Source organism: Mobula hypostoma, chromosome 24, assembly GCF_963921235.1.
Source record: "Mobula hypostoma chromosome 24, sMobHyp1.1, whole genome shotgun sequence".
Lineage (NCBI taxonomy): Eukaryota > Metazoa > Chordata > Chondrichthyes > Myliobatiformes > Myliobatidae > Mobula > Mobula hypostoma.
In genome coordinates, this window is record NC_086120.1 from 2496293 (window position 1) to 2516794 (window position 20502).

At 41.4% G+C, this 20502-nt stretch overlaps 1 protein-coding gene across 1 annotated transcript in view; it reads right to left on the bottom strand.

Moving 5' to 3' along the window:
* tmem38a (transmembrane protein 38A) overlaps positions 1–20502 on the bottom strand; it is a 48867-nt gene that overhangs the window by 11085 nt on the left and 17280 nt on the right. The window contains exons 2-5 of the mRNA XM_063032413.1: positions 15592–15748; positions 11818–12002; positions 9220–9307; positions 8580–8697 (exon numbers count right to left, since the gene is read on the bottom strand). Coding sequence (XP_062888483.1) covers positions 8580–8697; positions 9220–9307; positions 11818–12002; positions 15592–15748 — 548 coding nt within the window. The remainder of the gene's footprint in view (positions 1–8579; positions 8698–9219; positions 9308–11817; positions 12003–15591; positions 15749–20502) is intronic.

Consider the following 20502-nt stretch of genomic DNA (forward strand, 5'->3'; position numbering starts at 1 on the left):
ACCCCATAGGCCTGATTTTATTCTCACAAATCAATGATTATGTTGCAAAAAAAAGATCACTCCCTACTTGTACATAGTTTTCCTTTTGTTAGTTCTTTTCTTTTATCTCTCTTAGTGTATACCTCTGATAAATACTATGTGGAGATTTGTGGCAAACATGAATATATGATAGATACATACATTATCTGAAATACATCTTATGGAAATATTAAAAAAAGAAAACATTTTCCTTAGTTTCCTTCTAATCCTGCTACCATTTAAGGAGGCTACCCCCTCCTAGTTATTGACCTCACAGCTAATGCAAATTGGTTCATCCTGTCCCATGACTAGGATGCTCTTAATTTAAATATTAAATTTATAAATATTCCCATTAAATATTGGGATGGGAATATTCCCATTAAATATTCCCTTGGTCTCTACCATTCCAAAACAAACCACAACACTGAGTGAATCGACACTGTGGTCACTTTACACACCTGTATGCTGCTTTTAATGCAAACACCTAATCAGCCACTCATGTGGCAGCAACACAATGCATGAAGGCATGCAGACATTGTTAAGCGAGTCAGTTGTTGTTCTGACCAAACATCAGAACGGAGAAAAATGTGATCCAAGTGACTCTGACCGTGGAATAATTGTTGCACAACAGTCTCTAGAGTTTACAGATAAAGCTGTGACAAACAAGAAGAAACATCCAGTCAGCCCCAGTTCTGTGGGTGAACTGCCTTGCTAATGAGAGAGGTCAGAGAAGAATGGTCAGACTTGATCAAACAAACAGGAAGGCAACCTCGCCTGGCTGGCGGTGAGAGGGGCCCTCCCAGTCAGATCCCTCCTGTACGCCCAGAACGTCGTCTCCGCACCCCACTGCCCACAGGAGGACTGCAGTGAGGAGGAGTCTGTGACCCACCTCTTTGCACACTGTCAGTTCGCAGAGAGGGTGTGGAGGAGGATGGACGGGCTAGTGTCACGTTTCATCCCCAGCAGCTGCGTAACAGAGGACTCTCTGATCTACAGGCTGTTCCCGGGGACGCACACGGAGACCAACATCCGGTGCTGCTGGCAGATCATCAAAGACTCTCTTTGGTCTGCCCGAAACTTGATGATCTACCAGCACATGGAGATGTCTGTGGGAGAATGCTGCCAACTGGCATATTCTTGGCTGCAGGAGTACGTGCTGGGGGACGTGCTGAAACTCGGTGCAGCCACCACAAGGGCCCGGTGGGGAAGGACCACGGTATAGGTTTCTTCACCCGCGGGAGTGGGAGGGGTTGGGTGGCGGGGAGTATACCCCTCAACAATGAGGTGGTAAGGTGAACAACTGGAGTGCCACGTGGGTGGCCATAAGTATGGATATGTACAGACTATGATGGAAACTCATGTAAAGGATGGAAAGTTATTGAATGGTTTATTGTATATAATTTTATTTTTGAATAAAGTATATTTTGAAAAAAAAACAGGAAGGCAACAACAACTCAAATAACTACGCATTACAACAGTGGTGTCCATAAGAACATCTCTGAACACACAACACATCGAACCTTGAAGGGATGGGCTACAGCAGCAGAAGACCATGAACTCAGTGGCCACTTTATTGGGTATGGAGGTACTTTAAATTGCCACTGAGTGTACCTTCCTAGTGTGATGACATCTTCCCTAGTTACTAGACCTGTAGTCTACTGAGTGTTTTATACAGTTCTAGTGCCTGGACTATAGCTACTACTTCTAGGCCAAAAAAGCCAAGATCATATAAACCTTCTTCATCACTTATTACTTATAATCATCCTGTTACTTCAGGTAGCTAGAATCATAAAACACAGAAACAGGCCTTTCACATTCAAGTCTGTGTTGATCAGCTTTAAACTCATCCTACACTAATCCCATTTAGTTCTCCTCAGGATGCCATGAACTCCTCCAGATCCTGCCATTTACCTGCATTTTGCAGCAAATTACTGGGACTAATTAACCTAATTCACCGGCCTTTGGAATAGAAGAGAGAAATTCACAGCACGTTACAGGCCTTGGCCCCACAATGTTGTGCCGACCATGTAACCAACTCTAGAGACTGCCTAGAATTTCCCTAGCACATAGCCCTCTATTTTGTGGGAGAAAACTCATGCAGTCACAGGGAGGAAGAGGAAGCTGCAAACAAACAGACCTATAGACACCTCTCCAATTCCCCTGCCTTTCTCTTCACTTCTTGATGTGTGTTCCTTAAATTCATTTTCCCTTCTCAAATGCATTGTTCACACTTATCCAGAATGAATTTGATTTCCCATTTGTCTGTCCACTTGGCCAGTTCTTAGATAATTTCTTGCACTCTAAAGCTTTCTTTCCCATATAGGCCAAATTTAACTATACTTGTAAATGTTTAAATCTGAAAAAAAATACACAAACAGGCTTCTCGTCACTAAAACACACTCAACCATCATTACTTGGCTTCCAGTTACTGTGTCAATTTTTTAATGCAACCTGCCAGTTTTTTTCTGGATCCATTGTTTCAATGGCGACTGAAACTGAAGGAGGGTGAATTTTCTGTGCTTGTCCGGCCACTGAGAGACATGGACGAGGAAATGCATTTCAAATATTTTCAGATGTTGGCAGGTAGATTTGACGATTTGGTTCATCATCTCCAACCATTTATTTTGCATCAGTGTACGCACAGTATACTCAGAGACTGACAATCACCATTCGAGTTTTAGCTTCAGGTGGAAGTCAACAGGCTGCAGCAGCTAGCTACAAACTGGCGTCAAGCACAGGGTCCTCCATAATTTCGGAGGTCTGTAAAGCTTTATGGAAAACATTGCAGCCAGAGTTCCTTCCCTGCCCTTCAGTCGCCTAATGGGAAGCTATTGCAGCGTAGGAGGAAATGCAATGCTACCAAGCGGACCATCACAGTTGTTGTGGTCTGCGTCGCCGCGACACGTAGTTACATTTTTGGGGAGGTGAGGGTCAGGCTATGGCGTGCCGTACCCTACGTAGGGTACAGCGCCGGGTACGCAGTGATGCCATACCCACGGCGTGCTGTACCCTAACATAGGGTACAGCACCGGGTACGCAGTGATGCCATACCCACGGCGTGCCGTACCCTAACGTAGGGTACAGCACCGGGTACGCAGTGATGCCATACCCACGGCGTGCCGTACCCTACGTAGGGTACAGCACCGGGCACGCAGTGATGCCATACCCACGGCGTATCGTACCCTACGTAGGATACAGCACCGGGTATGCAGTTATGCCATACCTATGGCGTGCCGTACCCTACGTAGGGTACAGCACCGGGCACGCAGTGATGCCATACCCACGGCGTATTGTACCCTACGTAGGATACAGCACCGGGTATGCAGTTATGCCATACCTATGGCGCCGATTTGACACAGAAGTATAAACTGGTCTTTAGGGTGCTGAGCTTAAGTTACCCCAGGTTTTAAGACAGCTATAGATAAGGATAAGTATGGATCTCATGGGTGAGCATCAAGTTGAAGCACCTTATTAGAGTATTTGGCAGGAACTAGGGAGAGTTAATTGAGAGCAGTTGTTTTTGGGCAAGTCCACATCCAACATGTGGAGGGTATTTAAAGACCAACTGCACAGAGTACAACACAAGTATTTCCAGTCAGAAAGAAGAACAAGGATGGCACAGCAAGAGGGAGATGATGAATTTACTCAAGAAAAAGGAAAAGTACTGAAAGCTTGGGAAGATAGAATCATACAGAGATCTTGAGGATTATAAGGAAGCCAGAAGAGAACTCAAGAAGGGAATTAGGAAAGCCAGGAGGGGCCATGAAAATCCTTGGCAAGTAGGAATAAATAGAATCTCAGAAGTATTCTATACGTATATCAGGAGCAAAAGGATAACTAGGGAGAGGATAGGACTACTCAAAGATAATTGGCATGTTGGATCTGACTGTCAAATTATTTTCTTCGCAGTTTAATAATTATTCGTCTGCTTGCATTTTATTTAATTGCTTATATAGAAGTAACTGCTTAGTAGTTACATTTGTATGACTCTAGACAATTTCTCCGGTGCTGCATTACAGTATTTGAACAGGGGCTTTCCGATTGGCTGGTTCATATTTGCAAACTTGAATGGAATTTTTCTCATCTATGTAGTGTAAAAGAGCTGATTGCACAGTGGTGCCATCATTTTCTTTTTGCTTCCATCTCCGTTCACTTAGTAGACATGTCTGTTTTCAACTGTCTTTGTTCTCTTAACACTTAATAAAACAATCGTAAAGCAACAAGTTTTGTGCCTTGACTTCTGAAAGAGCTTTGGATCCAACAGGGGGAACATTTGACTGGATGCAGAGGGTGTGGATGAGGTCTTTAATGAATACCCTGCGTCAGTATTTACCAAGGAAGAAGATGAGGAGGGCAGGTAGATCAGTGCCAAGAGTACCAATGTGGTAGGATATTTCAAAGTAGGAGGTAGAGTTGGGTCTCTTAAAGAGCATTAAGGTGGATGTCCCCAGAGCCTGATACAATATACCCCAGGTTATTGAGGGAGGACGAGAAGAGATTGCTGGGGCCTCCACCAATATATTTGTGTCCTATTATTCCATTATTCAAGAAGGAAACCACGATAATCCTGGAAACCGTAGACAGGCGAGTCTCACATCAGTGGTAGTTAAGTTAATTGAATGAGTTCTTAGGGACAGGGTTTATGAGCATTTGGAACACCATGGGTTAATTATTAGGGAGAGCCATCAGGGCTTTGTATGTGGTAAATGGTGTCTTACTAACTTGATTGAGTATTTTGATGAGGTGATGAGGGTGATTGATGCAGGTAGAACTGTGGCTGTTGTCTACATGGATTTTAGTAAGGCAATTGACAAGGTCCCTCATGGGAGGCTCATCCAGAAGATTATGTATGGGATCCATGGTGAATTTGCCATCAGAATTCAGAAGTAGCTTTGCACAGAGGGTAGTAGTCGAAGGGACTTATTCTAGCTGGAAGTCTGTGTTCTGCGGGGATCTGTACTAGAACCTCTGCTGTTTGTGATGTATATAAATGACCGACTGAAAATGTAGATAGGTAGGTTAGTAAGTTTGATAATAACATGAAGATTGGTGGTGTTGTGGATAGTATAGATGAACAGATGGAATTTAACCTGCCAAATGTGAAGTGCAAGACGCTTAACGGTGTTGATGAGCAGAGGGATCTTGGGGCCCAATTTCGTAGCTTCCTGAAAGTGGCTACACGGGTTGATAGGGTGGTTAAGAAAGCATATGGCATGCTTGTCTTTATTAGTCAAGACATTGAAGTCAAAGGTCAGAAAGTTATGTAGAGTTTTATAAAACTCCAGTAAGGCCACATCTGTAAGCATCCCATTACAGGAAGGGTTTGGAGAGGGTGCAGAAGAGGATTACCAGGATGCTGCCTGGATCCCAGGGTATGTGCTATAATAAGATTGGACAAGCTTGCATTGCTTTTTCTGGAGTGGCAGACGCTGAGTGAAGATCTAATAGAGGATTGTAAGATTATGAGACAGACAGTATCATTTTCCCAGGGTTGAAATGTCTCTTACCAGAGGGCATGTGTTTAAGGTGAAAAGTGTAGTTTCAAAGGAGAAATGAGGGGCAAATATATTTTACACAGAGAGTGGTAGCTGCCTGGGGTGATATAGAGGCAGATACATTAAAGACTTTTAAGCAGCATTTAGATAGGCACATGAATGTGAGGAAATGGAAGGATATGGACATTGTGTAGGCAGAAGGGATTGGTTGAGTTGGCCATTAGATTATTAATCTAATTCATTCAGCACAACACTGTGAGCCAAAGGGCCTGTTCCTGAGCTGTACTGTTCTACGTTCTGTTTTATCAAAAGTCTCTCAGCCTTTTTTGTTACCTCCACAAAAAAAAATTGTTATTTAGACATAACCTCCCCTTAACAAATACTGCTATCTTTGATTAACCGAGGTATATCACAATGAACAAACTCTTCCCATTGTTTGACTGGTCTATGTCTCTCCCTCATATCTGGCATAAAATTGAAACAGTAATTTTGACATACTTTGAGAAGTGCAAACTGGTGGCCCCACGGCAGCATTGTGGATTAATAAAGCAATCATTCCCACTGTGGAACATGCAGGTATGCAGTATCTGTTCACAATCTTTACTGGTAACTCTGCCGTACCACTGATGGTACGGGTTGACATCCAAGGCAGTCATGTAGGTATGAGGGATGGCATATACTGTAGCCCGTTGACGGCATGGATAGAATATCTGGTCATTATCAGCTTACTGTTTGCAGGATCCCACACTATGACACTGTTCATTTTGCTTCTAACTCTATAGCAACAATTGCACAAAAATGTAAAGCTCTCTGGGAGATTGTGAGATCATAAAGAATGCTACATAAATGTAAATCTATTTCCTTTTCCTTAGTCATATGGTAAAATGGTGATGTGAAGTGGTTTCACTGATAATTCTATGTTCTTGACATTCCAGATGTATGATTCATTTATGACTTTGCTTTTCAATTGCAGTCCTCTTTTGCCAGATCCTGTTTTATCATATTGAAACTTGTTTTTCCCCAGTTCAGGACCTTAATTTCTAGTCTATCCTTGGCTTTTTTCTGACAGCCTAAAAATTTATAATCATTCTCAGCAAAAATGCTTTCACACTGACAGTATCTAATCTTGCCCAGTTGCATTTCTAAAGATCAGATCCATTAACATTCCTCCTCTAGTTCAAGACACCCTCTTGGACACCTTTTAAAATCCTGTCGATCCCATCTTTCATGAGACCACATGGTTGGGCTTCAAAACAAAAACGGAATACTCATTTTGATTCACCTATGTAGTGTCATTTGAGGACCCTTCCAGGATATCCGCCCTCTTTATTGATGTAACATTGTATTGCTCTTCTTTTGATATTCCCTCTATAATGTCTGAAAATTCCAGTCAACACCCGCCTAATGTGCCTCCTCTCTCTTCCCCTTCTCTACTCCAATCCCTTACCCTTTCTTTCACTTCCCCCTCTTCCCTGACCACAATTCACTCCTAATTGAGAGAGAGCTATTGAGAATATTTCCTCAAATTTGTTACTTCTCAGAAATATGTTACTATTGCATATCTGCTAAATGATCCAGACCCAGTGAAGCATGGCTGGGTCGTTGCAACAAAATTCTTCTCAATTTTCCACAGGATAATACTGTATTCAGCTTCAACAAACCTCCCTCTGGAATAGATGAACAGTAAGTTGTTTTCATTATGTCCCTTCCAGCACCATGTAAACTCCAATCTCAACCAATGATTTTCAGACGCAGATGATTTTTGTCTCTATGCACATTTAGAGGCAATACTCCAAGTTGTCATAGGTTGTCACATTTTGCACAACAGTGCCTCACAATCAATACACACAATGAGACCTTAGAAAACATGGATTACTTTCCATAATTTGAGAGCAAAAAACAGACACAGATGAAGTTTACTGTCACTGCTCAAGTTCTAGTGCATCTTTTGGCCACTTGGGAAAAGATGGTGTTCAAAAATTAAGACCAAGATCACAGTCCACAGGGCATATGTAATCCTCACCACCCAGCACAATTCAAGACAGTCAGCCAACAGCAGGTAAAATATAGAGAGGTACTGTCACTGCCATCTCTTCAAGATCTTCCAAACACATTGGCACTACGAATGACTGATACCAGCATCTCTCCCAGGTCAACACTGCCAGTATCAAAGCTCAGATTATGCTCAGACATCCTGAAGGTGGGCCACACCAGACCCCTGAAACATGCACTCTACTCCATCAGAAAGTACAGGAAGAAAAGAGAAAATATTTCAGGATGTTAAATCAGAGGGTTGTACACACAAAATAAGCTCTTCAGCCCATGTCCGTACCTACCACTTTACCCATCTACACTAATCTTATTTGTCCACTTTAGTTCTGTATTTTTCACTGCCTTGCTAATTAAAGTTAGGATGCTGTGCCTACCCAAAGGCTTATTGAGAAAATGGACCCTCACTGACTCCTTGTGCTTGACCAACCAAACTGGGAAAGGAGCACCTGAGAAGGCCTTGAGTCTCTGTAATAGAAGGAAGCAGAGACTATCACAAAACAATGCACCCTCCTGCCCTGTCAGTTCCTATTTGGCTTGAGCCATCACAACAGCTGCAGAACTGCTGTGAAATTGGAGGATGGAGAGAGGGGAGTGCGTTGTTACTGGGCAAGTTTGAGAAAGTAGATTACAGGAAATTATATGGAGGTTAGAGATTTGGATTGCTCTGAAAACAGATGGAATTGATGGGCTTCCTTTCATGTCATGGAGGAAATATAGAAATATAATTATTCATCCTCAACCACAAGGGACTGTTTAAGAAGCAGAAGATGTCAACATTTCTTGCTATTCAGGTAAAGAATGTCAAAACTATGACAAGAAACTTTAAATACCAAACTAGATTGCTTCAACATTAGAACTTCTCATTGCAGCTCCTTAAGTTGAATATATTACTTGCATTTTTAGATATTCATTTATTAATACAATTAATTAGCAACAAATGTTTCGGACAAAGCCTGAAATTTCACAATCCTGAAACATAAAAATTATAACTTGGAACTGAAAAGATCTATTTACCTTTGTAACAACCATGAACATAGTAAACAAGAAGATAATGTTATGCTTGGATATGGGTAGCCAATGGGCTTGCTGTAGAGTGAAGATAACAGATCCCACAAGGCTAGCTTTTGTTGGGCTGCAAAAAGACAAAATACAATTGTGGTTAGTTTCGTGGTCAACCCTTTATACTTAGCATTTTAAAAGTGTGAACTTTTTAAATAAGTTGTCATTCTCCTAGGCTCAGGAAAGGACTAAATGAATTTCCTGCTTTCTGATTCCACAGGTAGGGCAACAACAACTTCTCAGCAAGTGTCTTTCTCAACTTCTTCGTTCTATTATGGAAGGCATCTGGTTTCAGTTCCTGCTTAGTGGCCACTCTCATAGCTATACAACAGAGGCTGACAGGTTAGCACTGAAACTGGATGTATTGTGGTATCTAAGATTTAATCCTAACGCCACATCTTGGGTACAATAAGCAGAGTGGGGTGGGGTGGGGTGAGAGTTTAAAATTAGTCATGAGTGGCAGCAGAAATAACTGCAAATTGATAACTTGTTTTCCTTTCCGAAACTGGACATGGTATAAAAGGAGCTACTTTGTGGCTGTTACTCAACAGCCTTGGATGAATTTCATCCTCTTGATGTGGTCTTTGTCACTTACAAGGACATGCTGAGAAACTCGTTTGTTTCTGGTTTCCAAACACCACGAATTAGCTGCTCAAAGTTGGAGATTAGTGCAACCCCAGCACCTGTAGAGAACAGAGTAACTGCCATTAGTCATTCAGATAATTTTGTTTTAATTTTGCCACACAGTCAGGCAGCATCTACGGAGGGGAATAAACAGATGACATTTCAGACCAAGGCCCTTCATCAGGACTGGAAAGGAAGGGGGTAGAAGGTGGGGAGGGGGAGAAAAGTAAAAGCTAGCAGATGATGGAGAAGATGGGTGGGAGAGGGGGAGATTAATTAAAAAACTGGGAGATGATGGGTGGAAAAGATAAAGGGATGAAGGAGGAAGTATCTAATAGGGGAGAGAGTAGACTCTCCCCTATAAATGGAAGTAGGGGAACCAGAGGAAGCTGATGGGCAGGTGAGAAGCAAAGAGGTGAGGGGGTAACCAGAATAGGGAACAAAAAAGGTTTGGGAGTGGGAGAATTTCAGGAAGTTAGAGAAATTAATATTCATGCCATCAGATTGGAGATTACCCAGATGGAATATGTGCTGTTGCTCCTCCAACCCAAGTTTGGCCTCATTACGGCTATGAAGGAAGCCATGGTCAGACATGTAGGTATGGGAATGAGAAGTCAAATTGAAATGCATGGACATCGGGAGATCATGTCTTCTGCAACAGACAGAGCAAAGGTGCTCGACTCTTGCATTGATTGCCTGACGAGATTTCTATAGCACAAAATCTGGCATAATTTTATGTCAATACCATCCCCAAGGCACCCAACTCATTTCAGGATCAGCCAGAAAGTAAACATTGCTGGAGAAGAACACAACTGGAAGGCTGTGTGGCATTCTTATTGGGTTAAAGTTACAGTTGAAGTCAGAAGTTTACATACACCTTAGCCAAATACATTTAAACTCAGTTTTTCACAATCCCTGACATTTAATCCTAGAAAATATTCCCTGTCTGAGGTCAGTTAGGATCACTACTTTATTTTAAGAATGTGAAACGTCAGAATAATAGTAGAGAGAATGATTTATTTCAGCTTTTATTTCTTTCATCATATTCCCAGTGGGTCAGAAGTTTACATACACTTTGTTAGTATTCGGTAGCATTGCCTTTAAGTTGTTTAACTTGGGTCAAACGTTTTGAGTAGTCTTCCACAAGATTCTCACAATAAGTTGGTGGAATTTTGTTCCATTCCTCCAGACAGAACTGGTGTAACTGAGTCAGGTTTGTAGGCCTCCTTGCTCGCACATGCTTTTTCAGTTCTGCCCACAAATCTTCTGTCGGATTGAGGTCAGAAAATGATGTCAAGTCTGGTTCATCGTTGGGAGCAATTTCCAAATGCCTGAATGTACCACGTTCATCTGCACAAACAATAGTACGCAAGTATAAACACCGTGGGACCACGCAGCTGTCATACTGCTCAGGAAGGAGACGCATTCTGTCTCCTAGAGATGAACGTACTTTGGCACAAAAAGTGCAAATCAATCCCAAAACAACAGCAAAGGACCTTGTGAAGATGCTGGAGGAAACAGGTAGACAAGTATCTATATCCATAGTAAAACGAGTCCTATATCGACATAACCTGAAAGGCTGCTCAGCAAGGAAGAAGCCACTGCTCCAAAACCACCATAAAAAAACCAGACCACAGTTTGCAAGTGCACATGGGGACAAAGATTGTACTTTTTGGAGAAATGTCCTCTGGTCTGATGAAACAAAAATTGAACTGTTTGGCCATAATGACCATCGTTATGTTTGGAGGAAAAAGGGTGAAGCTTGCAAGCTGAAGAACACCATCCCAACCGTGAAGCATGGGGGTGGCAGCATCATGTTGTGGGGGTGCTTTGCTGCAGGAGGGACTGGTGCACTTCACAAAATAGATGGCATCATGAGGAAGGAAAATTAAGTGGATATATTGAAGCAACATCTCAAGACATCAGCCAGGAAGTTAAAGCTTGGTCGCAAATGGGTCTTCCAAATGGACAATGATCCCAAGCATACCTCCAAAGTTGTGGCAAACTTGCTTAAGGACAACAAAGTCAAGGTATTGGAGTGGCCAACACAAAGCCCTGACCTCAATCCGATAGAAAATTTGTGGGCAGAACTGAAAAAGCATGTGCGAGCAAGGAGGCCTACAAACTTGGCTCAGTTACAACAGTTCTGTCTGGAGGAATGGAACAAACTTCCAGCAACTTATTGTGAGAAGCTTGTGGAAGGCTACCCAAAATGTTTGACCCAAGTTAAACAATTTAAAGGCAATGCTACCAAATTCTAACAAAGTGTAATAAACTTCTGACCCACTGGGAAATTGATGAAAGAAAAAAAAAGGGGAAATTAATTATTCTCTCTACTATTATTCTGACATTTCGCATTCTTAACATAAAGTAGTGATCCTAACTGACCTAAGACAGGGAATGTTTTCTAGGAGTAAATGTCAGAAATTGTGAAAAACTGAGTTTAAATGTATTTGGCTAAGGTGTATGTAAACTTCTGACTTCAATTGTAAGTAAATGAAACTAAAATGAATATTCAGCTCTGCAGTGCCTAATTTAACATCTCAAAGATAAATAACAAGCTACTTACCTTTGGCCCATCCAACCAAAGCCATGATGATCCATCCGTGGTGATAGGCATGGTGAGCATGGATAACACCCACACTGATTTTACGCACCCTCACCACCTCCTTCATAGCAGTGAGGACTAACTTCACAGGCATGAAGGCCACACATTTGTAGAAAAGGTTCAGTGGACAATAAAAGATGAGGTACCTAAGGTAAAAGCATTGTTCAGATTGTGATCGATATTCAAAGCTGAATTCGTACAGGCAAATCCAACAATACCAAGGGTGTGTTTTAAAATGTGAAGAATTCTTGTCCTGCACTGCTCCCTGGAGCCTCTGCTAGACTCGGACACTCATTGACTGAGAGATTCTAAATTGATGGATCTTTAAAGATAAAAGTTCAGCTTTATTTATCACACGTACATCAAAACATACAGTGGGGTGCATCTGTTAGCATCAAGGATGTACTAAGGGCAGACTGCAACAAAGCAAGCCCGCAGCTTACTAACCCTAGCCTGTGTGTGTTTAGAATGTGGGCGGAAATCGGAGCACCCGGACAAAACCCCGTGATCACAGGGCGAACATATAAACTCCTTACAGACAACGGCAGAACTGAACCCCGATCTTAGAGCTGGTGCTGATCTTTAAATAGAGGACAGACATCAAATGAATGAGAGAACATTAATTCCAATCATGTGATTAAAAGGCTGCACCTGACCAGAATTTTCACTTTATTGTTCAGTTCATCTCAAATATACATACAGCATATAGGGTAAAGGGGAATTACCAGGTGAGCCAAAGGGTTTGTTTTTAATGCCTTTCAGGCATTTATAACTCTCTGCGGTTGTGGGTTGATGCCCCATTTTAGAAACAATCGCTTAGTTAATGCTCCTGGTGCAATGCTGCAGAAGTTTACTTTCTCAATTGCATGAAGTTCAGGCAGCCAGGTCTTTTCTCCTTCGAGTGAATGTCAAAGATCCTGTGGCATTATTTCAAAAAAGTGTAAGGGTATTCTTCCAGCTGTCCTGTCTATCTCTCGTTTAGTGTGACAATACGATAATGTGGTGGTTATTACTTTGCTGTGATCATATTGCTCACAAGTTAGCCAAATGAGTACAATTACACAGTATTTAATTAGTTGTAATATGCTTTAAAACATTGCAAAGGAACTATATTCAACTTAATTCTTTATCATTAATGGACAACATGTGCATAAAATCACAAAACAGCATGGAAATAAGCTTTAGGTCATCAAATCCATGCCAACATCAGGCACCTCTTTACATTAATCACAGTTCATTTCCCCCCATTCCCATCCATTCCCCCAGACTTTGCCCACAGGGTGTATGTTGGGTGTTAATCTACAGTGACCATTTGGCCTACCAGCCCAATGAAACGTTTATGAGAGGGAAACAGAGCACTAGAGGAAGTCAATACAGAGCCAAAGGGAGAACATGCACCCTCCCCATAGACAACACAGGAGATCAGGGTTAAAACTTATTGCTAGAGCTGGAACACCTTTATTGTCATTTCTGTATGTACTCATGGCTTCTGAAGTTTACCTTCTCTCAAAATATCTTTATTTTTCTATAAAATTAGGTGAATTATAATCAGTAAAAATTACCACTAACAAGACTTTCATTAACTTTTGTAATCCATTTTCTAAAAAAAACTCTACTCTTTGGGAATTATATTATTAAACATTTCTTTGTGTGAACACCTGTAAAGTTCTTTTCAGAGCAGAGAGGTGCAAAAGGCAGCATAAAAGAAGAGTTGAAAGTCATGATGTATTTTCAATGGACCAGACTGTCAGCGGAAGGGTAACTCACCGGGGAATTCTATCTAAGGTAATTCGCATAAGAACCAAAGAAGGGTAGGAGTGATTAAAGACTTAGTTGCAACTTGAGAATTGGAAAACTGTGTATCTAAAGGGAAAGACTAAGCAAGTGAAAGTAATTGGAAAGTGACTGCCACAGGGAAAATAGACCCAGGCATTTTGTATTGGGGATTTTTATGAACAAAAATGGGTCTGAAATACAGTAGTTGTAATGGGAAGGAGTCAATTATTGGTACATGCTGAATACCATCTAGAGCATCAGAAATCAGAAATCTGGATGACAATCTGTCCTTAACTTTGACAGCATAGCATCTGGTTCAGAAGGAAGTACTAGGCAGACGTGCAGGCAGTATACTGATTACCTTGCACTGTCCTACATTGCACAGGAATGCAATCAGGGACAATGGCTACAATTATAGTCCCCTCCTTATGAAGGTATTTCTTCAGTTTCTGCTAAGACAGGCAGAAGCAGCTCTTTGTGATCTAATACCTCATGCAGTTGTTCACTTGCTTTACTTGAAGGTGAGTGAACACACAATATAACTATTGAAATCAGATTCTTTTACATCTTTGATGTAGTTTGTAATAGGAAAAAAAAACAACCAAACCCTTCCCACAGTTTATGTAATGACATTAAATTTCTCAGCATAGAAAGAGATCATTTGACCCATCCACTCGAGGCTCCTCTCACCTCAATTCATTGCACTCTATCAACATCCTATTCCTTTCTTCCTCATTTTTCATGATGCAGCTCATTATGTCTATCCCTTCATTCCGATTCCCCTAACTACTCTCTCTCTATTGCCCATGGACACTATCCTGATTCTCCTCCTACTAGCTACATATACCAGGAATAATTTGCCTAGTAATTACTTAACCCTAGTAATAACTAGGGTTAACCTAGTATGACCGTGGAATATGGGAGGAAACAGGAGTACCAGCAAGAAGCCTAGTGCTCACAAAGAACTTGCATATTCCACACTACAGCATTGTTGCTAATTTGAGTCCAATTAGCTGAAATTGAGACAGCAGGTCAATCTGAGACCCTTAATCCCTATTTCATCTTGTTTCGTTTTAGTTATATATTTTCTTCTGTAGCTCTTTGGCCAAGTCCAACATTATAAAATATAGCCTTTTACTACACCCTTCTTTGCATAAGTAGGTATCTAATCTTTTGCTGTTCGCTTACTGAGCAATTAAAATCACTCAGTTTCTAATAGAGTGGGTAAGTTGTTGATTATTTACCAACGCAAGCTAGCAAATTTCTATTTCTGCAGATTCTTTTATCACAAGCTTATTTAAATATACTGTGCTTGAAAATGGCAATGCAGAGTTGATGCTAAACTTGCAATCTGGTACCATAAGCACATTGTGGACATCAACAATTTCTGCTGCTTTTACACACTGACATGCAACTTCTTGAGTCTACAGCGATGATTACACAACCTTATGATTGGAGTACAAAGTAAACCTATTATGAAAGTTCATATATGTCACCATATACAACCCTGAGATCCATTTACTTGCAGGCATACTCAATAAATCCAATAACTATAATAGGACCAGTGAAAGACTGCACCAACAAGGCAGACAATCTGTGTGCAAAAGACAGCAAACTGTGCAAATACAAAAGAAGAATGAATAAATAAATAAATAAATAAATAAATAAATCAAGAACACAAGATGACGTGTCCTTGAAAGTGAGTCCATAAGTTGTGGGAACAGTTCAGTAATGGGGCCACTGAAGTTGAATGAATTAACTTTTCCTCAATTTCATCCACTCAGACACCGTTTTCTTTTTAACTGTGATCTAACTTAATTCTTATATAATAACAAATTGTCCTGCAAATATATCTTACCACTTCTATAGTGACATCTGACCACCAATTAGGACCCACGTAAATTGCAATATCTGGTTTTTAATAAAGTCTGTGAACAATAAAGGTCTGTGACCACTCACCAAACAGCTGTTGCCAGTAAGATGTGAGAAGTGTTGTTAAAGTAATGGAGAGGCGATTCTCCAAGCAGCACATCAGCCATTATGTAACTGGCAAAGCAATAAAGCATTGCACACATCCATGAGGCAATTGGATTATGACGGGACACATTCACCGATCCTGAAAAAAAAGGCACACCAATCAGCTGCATGCACGTTTATTTAACCTTTCACTATTTTCCACTCCTCTCTTACTATCCGAAGCCTTATACCCATTTGCAGCCACAAAGGTAAGTGGGTGATCTGTACCTTACTGATCTTCTTTTTCTGGCTTCTCTGGTGCATGGGGAAAAAAAGGGGATTTCTGTGGTGTCTTTCAAGACCTCTGGACACACCCAAGTGCTTTGCATCTCGAGGTTCTCTGATGGGTGGGGCTGACCATGGATGTCGCATCCCAGCAGTCTACATGACATGCAAGCCAGGTCAGTACGATGTGGAGAGCAAGCTGTTACCCAAGTTCACCCTCTCCACACAGCTGATGAATCCAAATGAACGGCAGAGACTGATACCAGTGGCGGGAGTTGCCAGTCAGTGTTGAATTCAATGTATGACTGCCGTAGGGGCTCCAACTCTGATCTCATGAGCAGCTATACCCACTCACAGGGAGAGCTTCAGGAAAAATCCAATGTTTTCCATCTCCTAGCTGTGCTGCCAACCACTGCTGATGAGCCCCATCTGCCCAAGCTCTGCAGCTGCTTAAGTACATTTAGGGTATTTACTGAAAGCAGAACTGCCAATTTGGGTACAGCAACCTGCAAACATGATAACAGCCAAGCCATCTTCCTAGTGGTGTTGGTTCAGTAATAAAAATGGGCGATGACATCAGGCAAAGTGCCTTCCAAAAATATTATCATGAGATATTTACATAGAGGGTAACAAGCCCTCAGTTGTACTAGATTCTATGTTCAACCTATTGACTTACAGGCAAGAGTGAAACCACTATTATTCCTGGAGGCAAATGTGAGCTTCATTCACTCCTCAGTATAACTGTGCAGCCATTAAGAGTTCCAAAATATTGGCAATACTTTAATGTGTATTCCCTTCATCTCTCCCATGTCAATCACAGGGATCCCGGTTCACTTTTGGAAATACAGATTTATCACATGGCTCTTTATCTCATGTCTGCCCTAATCTGTTCATTGCAAATAGCTTGTCCTCGAGGTTTGACTTATGGTGCAGGAGGCCTTTTAGTCCATCATGCCTGTACTATTTCTTTAAGAGGCTGTGCAATTTAGACAGTCTCCGTCTTCCACCCACTCACCCCTATACCTCTGCACGCCTTTTTCAAAACCATTTCCAACTGTTCTTTAAATGTTTCTGCAGAATATTAAACCTTCAATATTGATGCAGAGGTGTTCCATTAGTACTGCTAGTTATTTGACATGCATGGTCTATAGTTACAGCTTTATTAGTCCGAGGAAATAGTTTTCCTCATATAAAGAATCTTAACTTAATCTGTTCCAATTAGGTCATAACAGTTTATCTGATTTCTTCACATCACTGCATTAACCCTGGTAAACCTCCTGTATAACCTCCCTGGACCCGAACAGCCTTCCTATTTTTCAGTTCCTAGAGCTTTGCACAATACTCCAGCAATACTCCTTCAATTGTTTGTGAAAGGTGAGCATGGCATTCTTTTTCTATATTTAATGTCCTTATTTGAAGACCGAAAATCCCATATGCTTTCTCAATAGTCCCAGCACCTTCAAATATTTGTGCAAATGCTTTCCCACATTTAACTTTCTTGTAGTCCACTCATTTAGCCCATCCAGAATGATTGTGACCTCTCTAAAATGTTTCACCCAATGTCACATTTACGTGTATTAAGTTGTATCTACTCAGTGTCTGGAATTTTACCAATGTACTCCACTGTCCTGGCCCCAGCATTTCAATGTTACAAAGTTTTGCATGTTCTACAAACTTATAAATTGTACTCCCTCTGCCAAAGTCACAAGAAGCTACTGTGCCATTCTGTTATGGAGACCAGGATCATAACATCCACTGTCAACCAAGCCTGATGATTGCATAGTTCTAAGAAAGATTGAACAAACACAAAATTTGTACAGAACATCCTCCATTCCCTGTATGTTTTGGTGTCTGCTCCTTACTTACTGTGTACTAAACCACACCCTCTCCCGCCTTTACTCTTTGTACACCCACGACTGTCGCCACCCACAACTCCAATCTGCTAATTAAATTTGCTGATGACACTACATTGATTGGCCTCATCTCAAACAATAAGAAGGCGGCCTGCAGGGAAGGAGTCATCTCCCTGACACAGTGGTGTCAAAAAAACCTCTCCCTCAATGTCGCAAAAACAAAGGAGCTGGTTGTGGATTACAGGAGGAATGGAGACAGGCTAACTCCTATTGACATCAATGGATCTGGGGTTATGAAGGTGAACAGCTTTAAGTCCCTCAGCATAAACATCGCCAAGGACCTCATTTGGTCTGTACATACCGGCTGTCTGATGAAAAAAGCAAAACAGCGCCTCTTTCACCTCAGACAGTTTAAGGAGTTTGGTATGGGCCCCAAATCCTAAGAACTTTCTATAGGGGCACGATTGAGAGTATCCTGACTGGCTGTATCACTGCCTGGTATGGGAACTGTACTTCCCTCAATCACAGGACTCTGCAGAGAGTGGTGCGGACAGCCTAGCACATCTGTAGATGTGAACTTCCCACTATTCAGTACACTTATAAAGACAGGTGTGAAAAAAGGGTCCGAACAATCGCTGGGGACCCAAGTCACCCCAACCACAAGCTGTTCCAGCTGCTACCATCCGGGAAACAGTACCACAGCATAAAAGCCAGGACCAACAGGCTTCGGGACAGCTTCTTCCACCAGTCCATCAGACTGCTTAATTCATGCTGACACAACTGTATTTCTATGTTATTTGACTGTCCTGTTGTACATGCTATTTATTATGAATTACTATAAATTGCACATTTAGACAGAGATGTAGCGTAAATATTTTTATCCTTATGTATGGTATATGAAGGATGCAAGTAATAAAGTCAATTCAATTCAATTTTCTGAGTAACTTGCAGTTAGCTGTGCGCCTGCCCGCTGTGAGCCCAAATATAGACATGCTCTGAATTCAATTTAATGGCTGGCACAGAGTAGTCAATAGAAACTAAAAACAACTAATGCTAATGTAGTTTCTGCTTCTTCAGTCTTGATATCTGTAGGGTGGATTGTGTGGCATGCAGATATGGTGCTGGAAAGCTTTATTGTATCACTTGGAACTTTTTTCCTGTACAAGTGCATGTTCTCTAACAGTATTCAGGGTGGTGAAAAAGGCCTTTGGCACCCTGGCACTAATCAGGCAGCACGTTGAGTATATGTTACATTGCAGTTGTACAAGATGTTAGTTAGGCCACATTTGGGATATTGTGTTCAGTTCTGGTCACCCTGCTATAGGGAAGATGCCCTAAAGAGTGCAGAGGAGACTTAGAAGGCCGTTGCTGGGACTTGAGGAACTGACTTATGAGACTTTTGTTTCCACTGGAGAGTTGGAGCGTGAGGGTATAAAATCATGAGGGGCACAGATAGGGTCAATATGTAGTCTCTTCCCCTTGGAAGGGAATCAAGAAATAAAAGATATAGGTTTAACATGGGGGGGGGGGAAGAAGAGATTTAAGAGGAACCTAAGGTGCAACTTTTTCCACCCAGAGTGTAGTTATATATGCAATAAGCTGCCAGAGAAAGTGGTTGAGGATGGTATGTCACAATATTTACGTAGTTAGAAAAGGTTTGGAGGGCTATGGGCCAAATGCAGGCAAATGGAACTAGCATAGATGGTAACCTTGGATGGCCTGCACCAGCTGGAAATGAAGGACTTGTTTTCATGCTGCATCATGCTGTGACTTGATACAAAAGGGCATATGTTACCAAGTTTATTAAACACGAGTGGTCAAATCAATTTATTACTGCCCTATGCATTCCCAAGATACTATGAACCAAACAGAAACAGGGTGAAATTCAGTTCTCCAGCACCCCTAACCCTAAGCTATGCTCCAGTTGGCCATGGACCTGTTTATCTATGTCTTCTCCTGATTAATTAATATGTTGATTGTAAAATGCTCATGTTTTCAATCTACCCATGGCCTCTTTGCATGACATCTTTAATCTTCAGTCCCACAGTCACACAATATTCCAGTTCTGAGCAACTTTATTTTAACTGGTCATTATTGCCATCTATGTCTTCAGTACAAACAGTCCAAGTTATGTAATTCTGCTCCTAAAACTGGATTTTCCTTCCTCTGCTAAAATGCATCTTAAACCTACCTCTGGCCAACGTACTTTTGTACAAAAAGTACCAATGCACATTGAACATTGATCTATATGGGTCTGTACCATATTTTGTTTGTTAATACATGTATGAAGCCCATTGAAATGACCCACTTATAGTGCAAGATGAATACAGTGGGCTAGAAATTAGAAACCCAACAAATTATTTTGTGAAGTTTGCAACTGAAGATCTTGATCTTATAAACAGTGCCTGTGCAACCCATATTACTGTTATTTTCAGTTGCAAGATTGACAGAATAATGTCGTAACCTGGGAAATACAAGTTTTGGTTTATACTGTGCTGATCTATTGTAGCTTGTGGCATCTGCTGACTGTTTGGCTCATCATGTCAAAGCTGACCATTATATACACTAACCACACTTTTTAATTTTCCCCATGTTCTCATCATCTCCCACAGATTCTTACGCTCACCTGCACACTAGGAGCAGTTTACAGTCATCCATTAACCTACGAACGCACAAGTCTTTCAGATGTGGAAGGATACCAGAGCACCAGGACGAAATCCCTGCAGGCACAGGGACAGGGTACAGACAGCATCCAAGGTCAGGATCAAACCTGGAT